The sequence below is a fragment of the Mycetomoellerius zeteki genome, unplaced genomic scaffold (assembly GCF_001594055.1).
Source record: "Mycetomoellerius zeteki isolate Tzet28-1 unplaced genomic scaffold, Tzet1.0 scaffold164, whole genome shotgun sequence".
In the NCBI taxonomy this organism is placed as follows: Eukaryota; Metazoa; Arthropoda; class Insecta; order Hymenoptera; family Formicidae; genus Mycetomoellerius; species Mycetomoellerius zeteki.
The window spans coordinates 2,009,087-2,030,520 of NW_017256594.1; the positions used below are offsets into that span (position 1 = coordinate 2,009,087).

The 21,434-nt window shown below is 36.3% G+C and overlaps 2 protein-coding genes across 3 annotated transcripts in view; one reads left to right on the forward strand and one right to left on the reverse strand.

Annotated features, from left to right (window-relative positions):
- The window catches only part of pygo (pygopus family PHD finger), an 88,640-nt gene that overhangs the window by 53,599 nt on the left and 13,607 nt on the right, over positions 1-21,434 (reverse strand). The gene's annotated exons all lie outside the window — the stretch shown is intronic.
- Positions 2,276-21,434, forward strand: part of LOC108721258 (lachesin) — a 53,731-nt gene continuing 34,572 nt past the window's right edge. The window contains exons 1-2 of one of the 2 annotated variants that reach the window (XM_018445712.1): positions 2,276-2,514; positions 8,982-9,115. In XM_018445712.1, coding sequence (XP_018301214.1) covers positions 8,983-9,115 — 133 coding nt within the window. In that variant the 5' untranslated portion in view covers positions 2,276-2,514; position 8,982. Of the gene's footprint in view, positions 2,515-8,981; positions 9,116-21,434 lie in introns of those variants that run through there. The other variant, XM_018445713.1, reaches the window with a different exon arrangement.

The following is a 21,434-nucleotide window of genomic DNA, read 5'->3' on the forward strand; positions in this document are numbered from 1 at the left end:
CAATAATATTAATTATGCTGTTAATCATTTTACATAAAAATCTATAAATAAGGCTTAAAGTTATTAGTTATTAAAAAAATATTAATTATTTCATAGTTTAAAAGGCTCGAAAGAAACAAAATGTATAAGACTTATTGTTGTTCTACAATGTGCTCTTTGTTTCCTGTTTCTTGCTTTTTACCTTTTGCTTTTTTCCTCTTTGTGTGATCGACAATTATATTTCTTGATTTGTGTTTTCTGTTTCTTCTGAAGTTCGTTAATGTTTATCTCGAGCAACGGAAAACGAAAAACGGGATAAAAGGCAAAAAGGCAAGATACAAAAAATAGCAAAAAGCAAAAAACAGGAAACAAAAAACCCATTGTAGAATAAGCTTTAAGATAAGAAAAAAATAATTATTTTATCGCGACGATCAATTAACTTTATATAAAGTTGTTTAAAAAATATGCTGTACCTTTGAAAAAATATATAAATCTAATATCTCTTTCAAAATGAAATGTTTATTTCTTTTCTAAAGAATTTCAATTGAAAACAATCTCTCAATGAAAGGTAGCTGTCATGAATTAAAAGTATCTCGCGTATCTTACCAACTTCTTAAAGCAACTTTTAATAAGCTGGGCGAATAGCTAATTATATTATCTTTACCTTTAGCTTGGTTCTTATTTGGCATATCTTCATAGTGGCGTTTAATTCTCGCTAAACAAATTTCCGATTCGACGGACTTGCAGTAAAATTTTCATTACGATGAAAGATAGAATAAAAGTTCGCGATATGCAAGGTACTTTGCTTTACTCTTCGAGATGGCACATCTTAAAGTTTATTACAGATATAACATTACGCGATTATGTCATCCTTTTAAAAGTTTTTTCTACGATTCGATTCATCCTTTCCTATCTTTAATGTTCACAAAGATATTTCAGAATTTTAGATAAAAAAAATACTGTATAAACATTAATTGTCGGATTAATTTATCCATATTTTACATAACATCTAAATTACTTTTTTTTATTGACATTACATTGATTAACTATTATTATATGTGAAATAATAACATAGAAATTTTTTCGGTTCTTTTGGTTTTTAGCCCAAGACATTTTGTTTTTGTTTAATTATGGACTATATAAATAAAAACTGAGATTTTTTAATTATCTTGTTTCATCTATATCACTTACATGGGTTAATTACTTAATTCTTATACTGTTATTTTTTTATTATCCTTAAATTACATAGCTTTAAATTACAAGCTATATTTAATTCTACTTTTCCTGAAATCCTTATTGCACAATTACTCAAAATCATGTGTGTACAGGTGCAAATGATGTGCAAATATATGTGAACATCTGCAATGTATTGAGCTCAGCTCCATGGATTTGTTAAGCCTAAATAACTGTGCGGATCAGTTATCCCTGCGGGATTCTAGATAGGTATATCAATCGCGATAAAGTCGTCATGTTATCCCTTGAGATTAAATCCGAATACTAACGATGGCTCGTTCGTCAACAATTAGCGGAAAAACGAACGTTTGCGAACAAATCCGCACGACCGCATTCGGTTCGATCCCCTGACGCTTAGTTGTCGTCGTCGTCGTCGTCGTCGTTCTCGTCAACGTCGTGCTTTTTCTCATTCTCTCGTCTTTGACATAGCGATCGGCACTTCAGTCCTGGGCACTCTTTTTCCCGCTCGTCAGCCGGTCGAGCACCAAAAAGGAGGACGTTTTGACCGAGCCGCTTTATCGAGGGGTGAGCTGCCCGATCGACAATATCTCGACAATTCACCCTCGAGCGGAACGCTGCCGATTCCGTCCGTTCTGCTCCTCACCGTCACGTTCCACCACCACCGCAATCTCGTTCTCTCGTCCTTTCGCACTTCTTCTCTCTCTTTCATTCTCCCGTTTCTCATATTTTCCCCATTTTATTTTACTCCGGAAGGAGAGCCGGCAGCTCGTGGCTGCCGTACATTCGCGCCTCCCACTTTTCCGGCGCGGCGGTCCGCATGTATCAAAGGTACATAATAAATTGAATATTATATCCAACGGTGCGAACGATAGGACGAGAGAGAAAAAGAGATAAGAAGAGACGAGAGAGATAGAGAGAGAAAGGGGGAGAAAGGAAGAGAGAGGGAAAGGCTAGAGAGAGCTAGGAGAATCGGTGAGAAAGAAGAAAAGCGATACCGTACAGTCCTGCGGGCCTGCGCCATGCGAGTTGAGCGCGTCCCGTCGCGACGAGCGTCCCGACGCCGCTCTCTCGACTCGCTCGACGGCGCGGCCAGCTCGACGCAGTCAGTACACGCGTCCCGACGCCCGGGAATGCGTCCGTCGACGGAGGGGTAGTTTTGTCGCGCGAATTCACGATCGTGCGAGTGATACTTCGCCGGAAAACGTGCAAAATTCGCGGGTCTATTCGAAAAAAGTAAAAAAAAAAGCACGCGGACGAAAGAGCGGAAAAAAGGGATATACGCGCGTATATGGCGCGCCGTGTCATACTCTTGCCAGTATAATGCTACACTTTCTTTGCGAGGTAATTATTCCTCGAAATTATATTAATTTTATTTTGTTTTTGTTTTTTAATTTTTCGTTGAAGTTGACAGTGAAGTTAATTTAATTTTAAATATCTTCCATTAAGCGATGAGGTTACGCTCGAGGTTCTGAATCTCTTCAGTATGACCGGAGTGAGTTTGACATGTAGATAACAGTTCATTGTCGACGTGGGTGCGGAGTGGTCTTTGTAATTTGGACGACGCGATGCCCTGTGTGCTGAAGTAAAAGAGAGAGAAGGAAGAGATATGCTCACGTTAGTTCGCCACGATGCAATTGCAGTGCAGTTGCGTTCTTTTTGCGTGATAAGTTATCCCCGACGCTGAACATGGCAGCCGGGATCTCAAATAAAAATCGACGCCTAAAACCGGTGTTACTGCGATGTTAACGTAAACGATATTGTTAAAAGGATGTTTTGGAGCGTTTTGACGCAAGTAGTGAGTTATTGCGCTATATTTCACGTTATGCGTGGGTGCTGCAGCTTAGATATTCTTTTTTTTCCCCTCTCCTATTATACGAGTCGCATACCGAGCGCGTTTCTCGTACGATACAAAGGAAAAAGAAAGTGCGTGGAAGTAAAGATGCGTGTAACGATGCTATACAGTTTTACGAGGAGATATATCTGATCACTACGATTTCGAGGAATTTATACTTCAAAAATAAAGTTCGAATTAATATTGCTGGCTTAAATATTTTAGAAGAATATTTCTGAATAATTAATATATTATGTGCATATAAATATTAATATTAATGTTTTATATGCAATTCGTAGTAATATTAATATTTACAATAAAATTATGTTTCTTTTAAATTTAATTAAATTTCATTTTTGTTTTCCTTCATAATCTCTGGAAAATTAATCTCCATAAAGTGCTACATTCTAATATCTTGATAACTATTTTACAAATTAAAATTATGTTTATTTAATATAAATACAAAAAATTTTATAGTTAAAAGAAATATATATATATATAACATCCAAGTAAAAACCATAGATTTTCTTTATCAATTTACATATATAGAAGCGTAACACGTAAAAGAATCCATCCGCATTGTCTGAGAATATCATACAATTTTTATTAAGAGATCAATTTTCGACGATGACGTGGGTATTGCACAAAATACATCCATTATCGAACTCTTCGTATGTGGACATTAAAAATGCATTCGTTCATATCTCTTCAGTTTTGCCAGGAAAAATATATAACATCTATCTAGATAAATCGAAAGGAGCTAGGAGTCTAAGAGAAATATACATTTGAAGAAAGAGATTGTAAAATAATATTAAAATTCGCTTTATCAAATAAAATTCATTACATTAGGATTTTCGATATATATATATATATATATAATATGAAATATAGATATTTCTTATAATAAAATTATAATTTTTGGAAATTCTATTCAGAAAGTTTCTATTGTGAGATAATATTTCCATGAATATTAAACATATTTCTATATTTCTTTCATATAGAAATTCCAATTTAATGTTTCCTCATGAGAAACTAAATGTCGCATAGCAACGTGATTATGCGAATTTATCGTCGTAGAACGTTTAAAGCAATTCTATTCAGATGAAATGATGTTTATGCACGATTTGCGTGATATCCGAATTAATCCATGTGCGCACAATGCCGGTCACTCATAAAGCAGACATATGTCCGTCTGTGGTATTATGTGCTGGAATTATTCTTCGCATTTATGGAGGAGAACCAGAGGGAGAGAGCGATTTGGTGCGACGGCGATAGCTGGAATAAATCTTTCAGAGTGATATAACGTCGTCAGTATGAGGGATCGCGGATCGCGGAGATTCCTTGGCGCGGGACGAAATCAAATCTGCCCCATTTGACGAGGAGGTGTATTATCATAAGAAAAAAAGATTATTGAGAACGCTGTCGAGATAAAGTCTCCTGGTAAATTGATCGGCCGCTTGGGAGTTTTTCCGCAATGTCGTTTCAGACGCGATTAACTCAGCTTGGATACGATTTTCGGCCAGCACGATCAATTCGTTGAACTGGAAATCGACAAGACAGGCTGAAGAGAACGCCTATTAGAGAATGACAGTTTAAGCCCGCTGACGACGCCAGTAAATTCTTTCGTCGTATATCACTTTTTATATTTTCTATTCGCGCGATAGGGATCAATGTCACTTTAGGTTAGCGTCTCCCGCGTGTTTCATGTATACGTTGCAATTTCATCGTATTTTATAACGATCGTTATGTATTCTGCCAATCTTGGTATTGATCATGACACGAAACGATAAACTGTTCGTCGAGAATACGACATATATGAATTTTAAAGTTTAGCCAAATTAAAGAGAAATGTATATAAACGAAAAATTAAAAGTGGTAGTTTTTCCTAATACATACTTTATACGAATATGAGAGAATAAAATTATACATATTGTGGTTATTTTATTTTTGAAGAATTAATGATACTTAAAATTTTATTTCTTTGAATTTTATCAAAGATAAAACTTTATTGATCCAAGCAAATTAATGTGACAAAATCCGATTTGAATTATATTATATTATATTAAAACATAAAGAATCAAGTTTGTATATTCTAATTTTATTGTATTGTATCTACGCCTATAGATTTAACTCGATGTTTTAAATTCCTAATAAATGATCAGAATAAATATATATATCTATATATACACGTATTGCAAGAAACGGCAAAATACGTATATTTAATTCTTAAATAAAATTTTTAGGAAAACTTGTCATTTTATTTTCTAATAATTATATTTTTTATTTGAATCATTTTATTTGTTTATAAAAGTAACATCTGCTGTGATATGACTGTTTACTGTTTTTCACTCTCTTCAGCTTTAATTTTATTTTTTTTAACGTGTTGAATAAAAGACTTAGAAGAAACGTATGTACCGAGCTTCTCGCTTGCTTCTCGCTCGCACTAATCCTTTTTCGGAAAATCCTGAAATTCCCGCAGTGAAACGAGAACAGGAAACTTTCACAGTCATTATTCCACAGCGAGGAGTGAATTTACGTTCGCGGGAGGAAAATTTGGTCGCGTATAAATCTCCGTGGGTTCGTGTTTTTCGTTTAGCGTTTCTAGGATTTTAGCATTTTCCCGAACGCGGTTTCTATCACGCTACTGTACAGCAGGACCGATTGGTATTCCGGCTTAGCGGTAACATTCACCTGACTCTTTCCTGTGGCGATTGTTTGCGGGTAAACATCCGTGCTGTGGTAAACGTGTCTAAAAGAGTAAAGTGCCAGTAGAATTATGGAATTCTACTTGTGCAGGCAAGATTTTCTTTATTAGAAGATCACGTTGTCAATCCCTCCGCAGTGAGTGGCTCGCAGTAATAATGAAAATCAGATTTATATAGGTGCACGCTTTTACTTTGCGCTTTATAAGAAAATTACCCTTGTAGGTGGCGTCGGATATTACGACGACAGAAATAAGCAAATGAGAGAAAGAGAAAGTAAATCGGGATTAAACGATAGAAGCGATTCCGGTAATGCAGTGAGTAATGATGAGCCAGGATAATAAATTCAATAAAGGCGTATGAGAATAATGCATCCAATCGAAGAGACACGAGGCATCCGAAGGGTGGATAGGAAAAATATTTTCAATAAGAGGAGAGGGGAGAGGGAGAGGAAGGGAGGAGAGGGGAGAGAGAGAGAGAGAGAGAGAGAGAGAGAGAGAGAGAGACAAAGAGAAATCGAGCCGTGGAAATTACAGCAGCGGAAATGGAGCGAGAATTAAACTCCGAGGGATGGATTAAAATATTTTCACGCGACGATAATTGAGGAATAAAAGATTTTCGCTGTGCTCGAATAAATCAAGCGTCTCTTCGGGGCGTGCGGTTCCGGATTTCTCTCCCCCGTATCTTATCGAATTGAGATGCCGCGAAGATATATGTGCGATCCTCAGATGGAACGCGAAAGTACTCCGTATCGTCGGATTCATAAAATAAAAGGAAGGAACAAAAAGAGTAGATGCCTCCGACAAGTCTGGTACAAGAAGACGTCTGAATTTATCACACAAGATCGATCGCGATCGATACGTCAAGATTTTACTTTACGATGTGCCGCCGAGGATTAAAATCGAGAACGCGAGAAAGTGCAACAGAGATCGTAAGTCAGAGATGGAAATAAAATCTCGATCAGCAATATTTGTTTTTTTACGTGCAGATAACCGAACGCCAGGGATATTTTCGCTCGGCCGGAGAGCTAAACTCGAGCTCAACAGCTTGGCACCGGATTTTTCCCTTGGCTTCCATCAGATAAAATTGCAAGAGGAGAAGCTGCTTCTAAAGACCCGAGAGGTAAAAGAACCCCAAGGAAGAGAGTATCAGTCGGGAAGTGAGACCGAAATTAAGAGCCGAAGAAGGCGACGGTGGTGATGACGGGAATATCCCGTGGTGATGCTCAAAAATGAAAGTATTTTCGCGCGATACAAAAGTGACAAAAGTAATCAGAGAGATATAATATCTCGAGTATACCTCTCTTGACCTCAATCTCTCAAAAAATCACGGCGCTTTCGTCGGTAAATCTTTCCCTTCGTCTCGGCCCGCAAGGACCATCGATCACACGTAAGCGTGATGGGACAAAGAGCTCATAATCTGACATTGGCGTGCCAAGAGAAGAACGGTGGAGTGCCGGTGAGTGAGAGAAAAAAGGGATAGCCTCGGTAAAAGAGGGGTAACGAGAACGTTGTTGGTGCAAGACAAAACCGAGATGGGTTTTCATTCGGTCCTGTCATAAATAAGAATGAGTAGTTACTCGGCGTATAAGTGCGGCGTATAAGTGCGACGAAGAGGAGAGCTAAATTCCACATCGTATGCGGACTGAAATCTCTGCCACTAAACAGCCGTGATAGTTATTTACGAGATGGCGTAAAGGATAGTTGTCCTGCGCGTGTTTCCCCGAAGGGCGACGTCCCAGGATGTACGACCCAAGTCCAGCAAAACACTTTGACGGTCTCCTCGTACATTACCGTGGAATTGCCGTGAACTTAGCGGCGTTTATACGTCGCTTGACAAATGTATCGATCGAGAAAGGAGACAAGGAGAAGCACACTCGAAAACGACAAAAAAAAACCAAGAGACACGAAAGGAAGAAAAAGGGTACGGCTCGGCGTGAACGAGAGGAAAGTTCTCACAACACGTTAACTGGTTCGCCCACCGCCTTCGGCGGTTCGAGGGTGGCTATGTAGGGGTGGCCTCACTCCCGGAAAGCTTCGTTTTCTCGCGATAGGCACGGCCGATTAAGTGAGCCGTTTACCTCTCTTTACTTCAGTTTAGTGTATAGTTTTTAGTTTTATACGTCGTGTAGTTCGTTATAAATCGTCCCATACTTTTAATCTCCAGATTATTTCCGTCTCTGACACTAATTCTCTTTCTTCCTTTTTCGTTGTTATATCACGGTACAGTGAAAATGTTGATCATTAATATTATATTTTCATTTTTCCTAATAGCTTAATCATCGTACGTCGTGAAGTTTACAATAATTTATGATTCTAGGATTAATATTTTCCTGAGAGATTTCATTAAAAAATGTGGATAGGGAAAAAATTCTGTATCTTAAATTAATAAATAAATATTAAGATCAGATTATAATTAGTCCCTTAATATTAATTTTAAATTATATTTTTTTCCCTGTCCACTCATTTACATATTTTATTTAAAATTCGCGAAAAATTACAGTTATAATATATTATAAACTTCAACGACACGTAGAAATAAGAAGACATAGCGAGACACTATGAGATATAGTGAAATACGCGAGATATACTATTTCAGTGAGATTTTCAAAACTGAGCTTTTTCAAGTATCATCATCAATAAAATGTTTAGCTTTTCCAAAATTGGCTTTTTGACGTGCAAATCGATATAGTAGCGGACAAAATATTTTTCAAGCTATACGTGGAACATGAAAATACGAAAGCTTCTCTAACATTTCCAATAATTTTGGAAACATTTCTATATCATTCACTGCTGATAAAATGAACTATAATAATCGTAATTAAAGTTGCAATGTTTCGAAAACATAATGTGCGTGATATAAAACACTGTGCATTTTAATACATCTTTAAATAACCGTTGCTTGTATTAACACATTTAAACATTTTGGAATAATTTGCAAACATTTCGCGAGTATGCTATTATCGTTATTCGGCTTCGATTCACTTTGTATGATTAATTAATTAATTAATTAATTATTGTACAGTTAGAGTATTAATCAAAATGTATCAAAATATTTCGCGTCATATACATTACACCTCATAACAATTACCGCGGGTTAATCGTATCCAAAGGCAATAAATATCGGGAAATTTCTTCGTACCTTTTTGTAGTTTGTGAAATTCAAGATGCAGAGATAGAGAGAGAGAGAGAGGGGGGGAGGGATAGAGAGGAAACGCGAGTTAACAAAGAACGTGGGTTTGTTATTCTCGTTCAGCTTTTCTTTCGTTCTTTCAGAATGAGGGTGGCACGGCTATTACTGTGCTGCGTACTTCTCGAAGACTACAGCACCAATCTCGGCGGAACGGCAATTACCAGTGACGCCATGCGCCAAGACGGCTCCTCGTCCGCGACGAATCCGACGCTATCAGGTACATACCCGTATATACTCATCTGCATATTGCCGACTGGTTTTTCTTTTTCTTGCTTCTCCGCGTCGCACAGAGGAGATCGCGCGAAAATTCTCGTTGGCGTTAATGGCACGTGCCGAGGAATGCGAGCGAGCAAATATCCCATATTACCGTCGGGAAAATAAAGGACACTCGTCACTTCAAGTATCTTTTATTCCCGGTCCCTTCCGTAAACATTGGTAAACGTTCGGAGGGTCCCATCTTTGAATATCTAATATCTTTTAATTTAAAATACAACAAAGGTCGCAAGACTATTCTTTATACGAGACTGTGTCCTATATAAATTTGTATTTCACGCGAATATAAATTTTCTTTCGTTATTTAACATAATATGCTAATTGAAATTAATTTGGTATGTAAAAGAAGGAAATAAAATATTATTATTGTTTTAACAAATGTTTGGTTTACATAGATCTATCTAAAAACAAAATTTATTTTGACTCATATTTAATGTTTAATAAATTAATATTTATTCGTTCGCTAAAATTACATTGCGACAACTGCCATACTGTTCGATCAATTAAATTTTCAATAACAGATAATTTAGAATTTTTTAAACATTTATTAATTCTTTTACGATCGTTATTAAAATTTAATTCACGTAAAATAAGATACTTCATTGTGATAATTTTATATAAGTATGTCAAGCTTTTAAGAGATATAAAGGAAAGAAGAATTATTTCCTCAACATTTAATTTAAACGTGCGAATCCTCTCTCTCTCTCTTTCTCTCTCTCTAATTTCATTTCTTAGGAATGATCAATTTGATCACGGTAATATGAAGGTTATATCTTCTTTAAAATGCGTCAGGCGGTTTTTCAATTATTTGATAAGATCGCGTGTTTCTCTCGTGTCGATGATCGCATCGACTATCGTAATATTTGACTGGCAATAATCGGAGTAAAAGGAATCACTTCTCGTTGCGTGCCAAGTGGTAAAGAGATGCCGTAACGTCACGTGTTTGCTACACAAGCCGGTATCCACTCCGCGACGTCTGAAGGGTTTCCCCGCGGAGCATATAAAGCTTTGTGCAAAAATCTGAATAATGCATTGTGAAATATTATCTATACGTGGGTAGATTTATACGGTGTTGCGCAGGCGATACGTTGTCTGCCTTTATCATAAAGCCCGATAATGTTCGGCGAAGAAAAGGAGAAAAATTTTCTCGCGCAAATTTCATTCCGACACACGAAAGCGTGACTTAAATAGCTTAAAGCAGACTTTCGTTTAAACAAATAGGAAACCGAGAGTAATTTAATTTTTGTCGCAGTACAGTCACAAAAAAATTTACTACTTATTAAATGCTTTTTCAGAGCTTTCCGTGAAATTGTACGCAATAAATGTCAACAATTAGAGATAAAATACTTTCACGTATTACTACAAATATAATGTGAAATGCAATTTCATTGTTCGTATTTGTTAACAACTGGACAGTACAATTAGCTTTTCGCAAATTCATCAAAGGATTCCTCGTTTCATTTTTGATCGTGCAATGATCTCCTGAATAATTCATGAAAACCGTAATTAGCAACTTAAACTGAAATACTTTAATTTAATGAGGAAATATACGTGTCACATGAACTACTACAGCTCGTAAAATATTTCGAAAGGTATAATGACGTTGGACATGGCAGTGCAGTGAGTTTGCAGAGTAAACTCGATGCATGCAGATTTCACGCACGTTTATTTTCACGGATTGTTCAGAAAGCGTGGCTTACAAACTCATCAGATCACCTTCATTTTTTTCCCCTCTTTCGCGGTTTCTACAGCCGGGAGCACATTATCACTCTCGCGATATTTTATAAAGTTAATCGTCGGTACATTCAGAGATACGCGGTCAGAAAATGTACGTGTGTCAAAACGGAAGTACATAATACTTCTTTTTAACTGTCGATACTGTATTAAAAATTGTAAAAATACGAGCACACATACAGACATACACATTTATATTGTATGCAATATAAGCATTTTATATTCCATGTAAAAATAATACTATATTTAATAATACTGTATGAAAAATATTATAATTAATACAATATAAAAAATATCCATTGTATTCTTCAGTATCTTGCAAATACGATTAAAATATATCTCTCCATTCCTACGATTAATATATTTTTTGCGAGCAAAATTTTGTCACGTGAAAATACTCAGTCGCGCGTATCTTACAGTTTGGTAGTGATAAAGCGCAAAAACGTCCATAACATAAAGGAAAAAGGAAGAAAGGTATATAGAACTTTATCAGAGTAGTTGCGAGACAAGAGACGTAAACGAGAGCGAGAGAAGAATGGAGCCGGCGTCCTGGTTGGCGGGGGATTGTCGACGACGTCGTCGTTGCGTCCGAAGTTGAAGTGGTTCCAGTCCGGCCCGGCATTGCAACTGGGTCTATGCCGGTTAGTTCGCCAAGTTTTTCCTTTGAGGATGAAAGATATTAATTAAACTGTCACAGACACGGTAGCGTGCGCGCGCGCACGCGGAACCCCCGCCCAACTTTATTTCGCCACTTACAAGTTTACCACTTAGGCGCCAGTGTATGGACAGGCGGACCACTGTAAGTCATCCTTTTACGAATCTAACGCGCGATATTTATGCGCACGATACAGAATAAACGGGATCACGGCAGGGCACGCGAAAACGTGACCTATGTATGCGGAAGGATTGGCCAATTAAGTGTCAGCAAACGCGCCTGAGGCTTGATACACGTCAGGAACAGATAGGTCGTTTATACATTCTCTTTTCCTTCTTTTTCCTCTCTCCTTCCTGATTTTATTTTTATTTATGTTTTATATATCCGTTTCCGACAAGCTCATTTCAATTGCAACTATGAGCAATACGTCTGCAATACATATGCAAATTTCTGAAATTACAGAAGGTATACCATGAAATTAAACTTTTGAAATAAATTATTTTAATTTCCAATAAGACATATCATTCAAATATTATTGAAATTATAGACCATTGAATATTTTAGATAGATATAATAAATTTTCTTAACTCTTTTACATATTTCGGTTAGATGTTTAAAAAGAAAATATACGCATAATATATAATAAATGTGCTTTTACCTATATATATATATATATATATATCTGCCATTTTCTTTATTTAACTTCACCTACTTGTCTAACATTTTCAGACAACTGACAGCGGTTCCATTGAACATTCAATAGCCGATAACCAATAGTTGAAACTGGAGCATTATGAAAAAAGATGAGAACAAAATGCGCACTAAAGCGAAATTTGTTAAGAGTAATCCTTTGATCTTGTACAGAACAAGTGAAGTTTCATGCTTTTAAATGTAAAATATCTGCAAGTAAGATTCGCTAATAATTTCGTCGCGTCAATAATCATGTGCAAATATCGCGAATATTCATCCGTTGATGTCAAAAATTAATCCAAAAATTGAACTCGAAGAAGTAAACTCGGTGCAAAATAAAGTATAATCGTATATACAAAAGATCGTTACTAAAAACATTTGTTAAAAGAATGTGATCTTTACGAAGATTAATGTTTTCGTTCCATTATTTTAAAAGTGATACAATTTAAAAAATGTGATTTTCGAATTATTACCGTGAATAAGTTAGGTAAAGATTACTCTGTTAATCATGAAAAGTAAATTAACTTCTGCCAAATAGCACTTGTGTCGTTCTTAAGATTTTCAAAGAGATCATAATATACTGTTTACGAACGTAACACATTTTGATTTGTCGTGTTTTTGTAAATAAAACGGAGAATCTTCTAGAGACAACATTTAGAGTTAAAACAGTTTTGGTGATCAAAGTTTAAAAAAAAAATGTTTCATTTTAAATTTAATCATTTTAGCTGATCAAGGTAAATATAACTATTAGCAATATAAACTATTATGTCACTTTTCATTAATTATTGTGAATTTGTTACAATTTGTACGATATCAAAATTGTCATAGCTCAGAAAAGGTATTCTTAAGGGAGTGCTGGAGTGACCAAATTATCACATTACAGTCGTATAAAAATCTTCGAATTGACTGAACGGAATAAAAAATTCTTTTACAGGATTAAAGTAGCCGCAAAATTAAGAGGTGCAGTGAACCTTGTGCTAAAATCGAAAAAAAGTTAAAAAATTTTTTAACATTCTTTCGGTTTTAGTATAAAATCCGCTGCACCACCTCCTAATTTTGCATCTACTTTAATCCTATAAAAGGATTTTTTATTCCGTTTAGTCAATTCGAAGATTTTTATACGACTGTAATGTGATATGTAATTTGGTCATTCCAGCATCCCCTTAAGGGTTATGAAACGAAAATAACAAAAATGACATTTGTGTGATGATTTATTACGTATAAATATGTAATGAGTATTATTGTTAATATTGTATATAATTGTAACCTCGAGGGGATCAATAAAGTATTCATTTATTCATTCATTCATGAGATTTGATGATATTTTTAAGAGTATATTCTTTTTGTCAATATCATTTGATTAGTCTATAATTTTCTGTTAGATTGAAAAATTTTTTTTAAGTTGAAAAAGTTTTTCTTCTGTTCCGAAAAACTTTTTTTAGTTGAGTCGCTTTTAAGGGAACGTTTTCGTCTCTAACATATTCTATCTTTATTCTAGTATTAGAGCAAATTAAAAGCTATCATGTTAAATAAATAATAAAAATTTAAAACATTGAATTATTTAGTTATTTCTTTACCATAATAATTATTCAAGCTTATTAATTAGTACTTCAATTAAAAATGCCTGCAGCACACAACATCACATATTCATTTTCACATATTAATTAATAATAATAATTATTATTATATCTCATATTAAAAAAACATGTATCTTTTTTCAGGAGATATGATTTCTTTAAAAAAATCAACAATAAATCACTTTTCTTAATAAATTATAAATTCTCCAGAAATTAATCATATAGTTTCGTGTCAATATTCATTCATTTCAGAAAATATTACACGATATGTGTACGATGATATGAAGGATAGAAGCAATCGATATACCGGATGTGTTGATTTCATTCGTGCAATGATTAAGAGAGATGATGTAATGCAAGTTGCATATGCTGCTATCATTTGGATAGTGTAACAATCTTATCTATCAAATGCCACGATACGCGCGTGATGTCAGATTCTCAGTGTAATATACTCGTACGTGTCTATCTGCGTAATACGTGACGTCGCAATACGTCTGCCTATTCGCGCTGTGATGCGTCATTCCAGATAATTCATAATACGGATACATTGTGGGCAAGGTAGAAACAGAGCTTTAGGAGCTTTTGCTGCTTTAACTCACTCCGACATATACACATAAATACATTTTACATAAATCTGTGGAGAAAAGTATAAATTTAAAACGAAGTCACAGACATGAAAGCAAACGATCAATTATTTTTCGGATTCACTATTCAAAGTACATATAGGGATTATTATGAATGTAAAATAACAATGGAATCTTTAAATAGCAATTTGCAAAATGGATATTTGTCAAATACGACTGCAAACTCGACGGCGAATCATGAATATAGATGTATAATTAATCGTGCTTTCAGCCAGAGATTGAAAATAATCCCCGATTATTTCCGGCGATTAAAATATTAAACCTAACCGGCTTTACATTCGTAGCAAGTAGTAATCGCGTGGTAAAATTTCAGAAATACTACTTTGATCGTCAGAAGTGCGATTAAGATGCGAGATTAAAGTTTCACATTTAGTGTCACAGGTGCAACACGGACACCATTCTCCGATAGTATTCCACGGGGAGATCCTGTAGATGTTAGTATACAATATTATATATATATATATATATACATATGCGTGTCCACAGTATAGCGGACAAAACGTGTTTCGTTACCGTAGTTAACTGCATTTACACAACACATCTTGTACAGCTTCGACCATCGTCTCGAGGCCGTGCAGCCGTTCGCATCTGAGCACTGCTGTTAACGCCGAGGAAGCTTCGACGTAATGTGTAACGTTAAGGACGTTGGACCATGTATAGAACCAATTACATTTGCGATTATATAGGTATACATCAGTGCCGGAACATTTCTGGGATATTCGCAATTGCGAATATACAGGCACTCGTGTATCTTCTCGTGAGTATTCAATTGTCGTAAAATTTGAAATTAAGCGAAGAAATTCGTTCCCTAAGTTTCTCTAAATCTCGTTTTTTAATTATGACCTTTCAATCATTTAATTTTCAATGTCATCGTAATAATGAAGCACTGACTCTTTTAGAGACGCGGACATGGCGAAATTTCTTTTCGTTACTGATTGAAGAGTGTAGTAAAATGAAGCTTAATAAGTGCGATTTAACGGAAGGAATTTTTTGCTCGAACAGTCTGATTTATAAACGGAACTTTTCGCAGCGTTTTATTTCGCCGTCGGGGCATGCTTAGATGTAGCGCTAATTAGCGCGCTAATTAGAAAGCTGTTGCAGTGCAAAATATGGAAGCCCTTATCGTATCATTTATGATTAAACAAACGCTCAAGATTTACGACACTGACAGCGTCTGAAAGGATTTAAATTACGCAAAAAGGAACGAAATTGATTTACGCACCTAAACTTTGATTTTAGGTAGAACCCTCGCCCGCCGGATAATCCGGAAATTATCGATGACACTGAAACAATCACTCCTCGTAGTTTGACTTCCGCGAGCCCGTACACCAGGGAAAGTGCGTAACTCTCCAGACACTGTATCACACTCCGGTTATACGATCAGCTTCGCTCACGTGTTTGCACGGTATGTGCTTAATATTAATATGTCCTACACCTATACGCCCGAATGAGGAATAGTTTGAAGCATAGTTTCTCGCTCGCGCTCACGTACTAGTAGTAATCTTCTTACACGTTAAGGACGCACTCCGGTGCAGGCATACGTGCGCGGGCTGGTATTAAAGGAACCAAGGAGCGTGAGGTGAATTGCGAGTGCGTAATATATGCTTACACACGTTATTTGCGTACACGCGGGTACAAACACGGGTGTATCCGCACTGCACCCGCACACACGTGCACCGTCGTTATCCAAGAGACCCGAAGTTATAAATACAATTCCGCGCACTCCCTCGCGCGCGGTTCGCGCTTATAGCCGGACGATAAAAAATGTTGGCAGATGCGGTCGCATTTTTACAGCTCTGTATCTTCTGTTGCGAAATTCCCGCGCGCACTTTACCGGTACGCCGTACACACAACTGTCTTCCCAGGTGCAAAAATATCGCTTCTATTAATGCCGAAATATCTAATTTTCTCCACGTCGACAGGCAAATGGTAGCCGTCCGTGTTCGCGTTTATTGCAACAAGTCGAATCGCGTCTTTCGTAGGGGATCATTTCAATTTACGCTCCACGTAATGGATCCTTTGTTGCCGCAAACGCGGCCAACGCTGGAACGTGCTAATAATTTTTGTATTTCACGCGAGTGAATTAAAGCGACTTACACGAAATATGTTCTAACGATGCTAACACATAATGTGCAACGCCTGCGTAATACAATACCGTCATGCAGTTAATCTCAGACAGTTTACAACCTAAACTCCTAAACTATACTAATACATATGTATAGCACGCCCTTGATTTTCAGTTAATTTCAAGTACGAGTGGAATTTACTTAAATAGAATTTTGATTACCACTGTGCAGGGTGTAATATTATTATATATAAGATAAAAAAAGAACGATGTGAAAAAGAGTTCCAATAGCTTTACTCTGCGTAGCAGGGTGTTTACATTAATTTTTTTCGTCGGGTGCCTTTGCCTTTCAGAATAATGGATTCGGTTGCGTTCATCTCGGCATCGCTCAATGTCGAACGCATTTTCGCCCGAGAAACGAAAAAAAAAGCCATTGAAACGGCCGTTCAAGGCGCTCGATCGAGCGCGTTGAACGCTTGTAAATTTCTCGGTGACTCCGGTAAACTTTTCACCGCCGCCGTCTCAGGACGGTACACATTTCCGTGCCGTATTAACCGATCGACCGAGCGAGGGCAACGCAACGTGCATTGTGTAACGCGATCGTGTGCGTCGACTTACATACGATCGTATCGTATCAGTGTATCGGTATGCATGTTAAGGTACAGACGTATACGTATACACAGAGTGCTCCAACAGGCCGGGAAACCTCTGTGTTCCGCACGTGTGATCTTACTAATTTCCGGGATCGAAGCTTGTCTTCGAGAGAGTTGGACTCAAGATAGGAATCGTGGCGAACGAGAGACGCCAACAGGGAAGGCACGACAAAGTAGGACAGACGGAGACAGAGAAAGAAAGAGAGGGAAAGAAATTCGCGCCGCTTCGCGGAAATGGAATTATCGCGGCGTAGTCGATGGCAGCAGCGCCAAATGCATCGGTTTGAGGACAGCGAGCCACCGACACCACCATCACCACCACCAGAAGGTGGTTACGTCTGCAACGGGGATGGCAACGGTGGTATTTGGAGGTCGAACGTTGTAACAGCTTGCGCTTGTAGAAAGGGCGGTGGAAAGGATGTGGAATGGTAAACTAACGCGAGCCAATATATATTTACGGTTCGAAGTGGTGCGGCGCAATAGAGAAAAGTTTCGGCAGGGATTCGAGCCGTGAGAATTTAAAATCCCGCGAATCTGGCTAAGACCGTCGGACTTTTCCCCCTCGACTTCGAGTGGCGTTTCAATAATCCGCTTTGGTATCGCGCCGCTTAGCCTTCGTCGAAGCGAGGAAGAGCCGGGCAGGCGTTTATTAGGTTCTCAAGTCGAGTTCTCTTTGCCGTTGATCGATTGCCGACATTCGCCACGGGTTGTGAGAAATACGGATTTCTCCCGCCCGTTACACGTGTTTACCAAAATCACTTGGAAAATTGCCCACATCGCGACTGCGTTCGTTTATGATTATTTTCTCTAGAATATAGGGTGACTACATTTTGGTTATAAAATACATAAAATTTGAAACAAGGTACGAGGAAGAAGTTTTCTCGCTATGTTTCTTCGTTCAATATTGCAAAAACTATTATTACGATTTAATTTAATTCACTCAATTTAAATAAATATTCTGTTATTATAAATAAATATTCTGTTATTAACTGTGATTTTTTCAAAATTTTTGTAATCTCATGTAACTATTTTTTAGATTGATAAATTTCCACTTATTTCAAATATTCGTCATAATTTAAGAAATGTAAGGAAATACAATAGAAAAAATAAAATAAATTGGAAAATTTTTTTACGATTAGATAATTAATGGAAGAAAATCAGCATTTATAAATATTATAAAAATTATATAATAGGGATTATATAATTAATTATTAATATCAATAATTAATCGTATTTTACGCATATAAAAGTAAGCGACCGAGATTACTGCAGACTAATAAAGTTGAAGAAAAGTTATAAAATCTTTCAACTTCCAGAGTGATGGTTCAATAATCCGCTTATGTCATCGGTTTGGTTACAAAAAATTATAAAAAGTCTGCATTTTTATTGGTACATTAAAATAGAACTCAAAATGATGATGAAATATCTTTAGTGGAAAATCATCTGTTGTAAACATCAAATTTCATCTCGTTGTTTCAATTATTGTTTAAAATATTTCCATTTATATACGCTATCACTAAAAAATAGTGTAATAAATGTAAATATCGAAAAAGTACAAGTTAAAAAGAGGAAAACTAGAAAAAAAATAGCAAGAATTAAACATTAATAACGATACAAAATAACAAATCTAAATTAAGGTCAATCGATTTTAAATAGAAGTGAAATATATGCTTAACATATAAACAGAGATTTAAGATATGTGACGGAGATGTTTTTAAAAATTTTTTATTTATTTTTACAAACAAAATTCATTATAATTGAAATGACAACTTCCAAAAGAACATACAGAAAGTTGAGAGATGGTGTTTGACAGATTTATATCGTCCAATCTGTCGCGAGAATGTACTGTGAATGTGATAAAAAAAACGATGCGGAAGAAAAGGAAGCGTATGTCACGGTTTGTACCTCCTTTCCTTCTTCGTGGCGTAGACAGCGCTGATGATAAAAATCCTTTTGCAGCCGTATAATATCATAATAACTATGTAAATCAGACCGCCCGTAGCAACCCACAAACAGAGAATCGGATATTCGTATGCTAAGCCTCAACCCGTTCTGCACATCGTAGCCGCTATTTCGCTTTGATATACACTATATATAATCTGTTATATATCCTCGACAACGAATCGCCTCTCGTAAAAAAGCATTATTTAACTATCTACTCTTTCAGTATTAACGGTTGCCAGCCATGGTGACATCAAACAAATCCTCTCTTGCAAAAACGCCGAAGCGTGCGGAAAGTGTGTGTGAAGAGGTAATGTAAAAATGTACGCGTATCGTGTATCGCAAAACCGCTTAACTTTAATAAAAATTTTCCAACTGTCAAATTGCAAGTGTAATTTAAAAGATTTCGTGTCGTAACAAAATGTGTGCGTGCCCAGTATTTCTCGATGTCGTCTTTCCTAGTAAATGACTATCGGATTACAAAGACGAGTTAAACATTTATCGGTCTTTACGAGTCTAAGAAAAGTTTAAAAAGTGACTTTGCCAGGATCATATTTACATTGAGAGAAGTTCGAGATAAGTATAGAGCTCGCGTGAATACGACTTTTAAGAAAACTTGAAACAAGATGTGCACAAAAGCTTTAAAGGTATCTAGTAAAATATTAAAATACTTAGTATTGCAAAATATTCTATGAAAGAATGCAAAAAATCTTGTTCTCACTATTAGGAAGTTTATCTAAGAAAATATAGAAAATATACAATAATTATAAAATACAATAATTATAAAATTCTATAATTTTTCCCATACGCGTGCGATATATTTTCACTTTTTATATAAACAATTTTTCATGTTATATGTATTTCAAACAATTTTTTTTCCAAATGCATAAGGTTTTAAAATTGTTTTTTTTTCAAAATTGTATACGCTAGTGTTATATGATTTTGTATTCTTTTACTCTTTAATTATTCTTGTTTTTCACGAAATTTATTGATAATAAAGAAATCCGAAAATTGGATGTGAGCGTTATATGGTATAAAAATTTTTACTCCCAATAAAGGCTGAAGCTTTTTTAGTTGTGCAGTTGTAATTGGACAGTTGTGTAATTGGAAATATTTTAAGGCGATTATACGTCTCTCGAGACAACCATAGTCGTGCATAAACATAACGTTTCGACAAGGAGCCGTGCGCCACAATGGATTTAATAAGCAGTCATAAACGCGTTACAACCGGTCGACAACGCGGTTAAATGAGTCTTTAAACGTTGTACATGCAGATGGTGCTTCCTTCTGCAAAGTCGATGCGCAGCATTTATTAATCGTAAGCTTTATATAATTACCCTTTGTACGTCAATCGCAACATTGTGCGGCGCATGTTGCATTATTATGCCCCGTGTGGAAATTTTGCATTGTAATTAGTCGTTACGTCAATTATTATTACGTAATATGAACTTCGTATTTCATTGGTACTATTAATATAATATAAAGCGAGACAATATAACAGTTGTGATGTAATTACTTGATATTATTTAAGTAGCGTAAAAGGAGTGAAACAACCTATAGAGTTACTCGTTTGAGTTACAAGAGGGCGGGTAGCGCGAATCATATTCGTGGTGTAATTACTATACGTGGCGTGGAAATCTTACATGAGGTACGCTAATTAATCTAACACAGATACACGCACGAATATATTGCATCGCATTAGCCTCTTACGGAACTTCGTGCTTTAGTTTGACTGTAGAGTATTACGAGACACCTTCTTGTGCGAATGACGTAAGGTGTAGTGGAGACGCCGGCTATGTAATTTGTCAAGACTTTAAAATATACGCGGTCGTAAATATTTTGTCAAAAGCACAAGTTCATTATGTATTTTAAGATGGGATATCTGAGAACTATTTCGCTTCACTTAAAAATGAATGTCCTTCTAGTGAAGTTTCTTCAACCTCGTCAAAGATCGAGAGGTTTCCATTGCATTTCCGTCAAACTTGACGTTAATTAAGAACGTAACTGCGGAGAATACTGTTTTAGTTTTACGACCGTCAAATATCGCGTAATCGCGCAAACATTAATAAGATCGTTGAGGCAAATTTATCGGGAAGATTGTTTATATTTTACCAAGACGGAACGATACGGCATTGACATAGTGATACCGAAGAATATTCGTCAAATACGCTAGAGGGTTTAATAAATGCAGGATGATACCGAAGTTTCGCGATGAAAGTTAAGTAGTCTCTTCGAGAAAGCGACGCGAACACGGAGGCGAAAGAGCGAAGGCCGTCGTCCGCGAGCGTAGCAGCCGAACTTCCG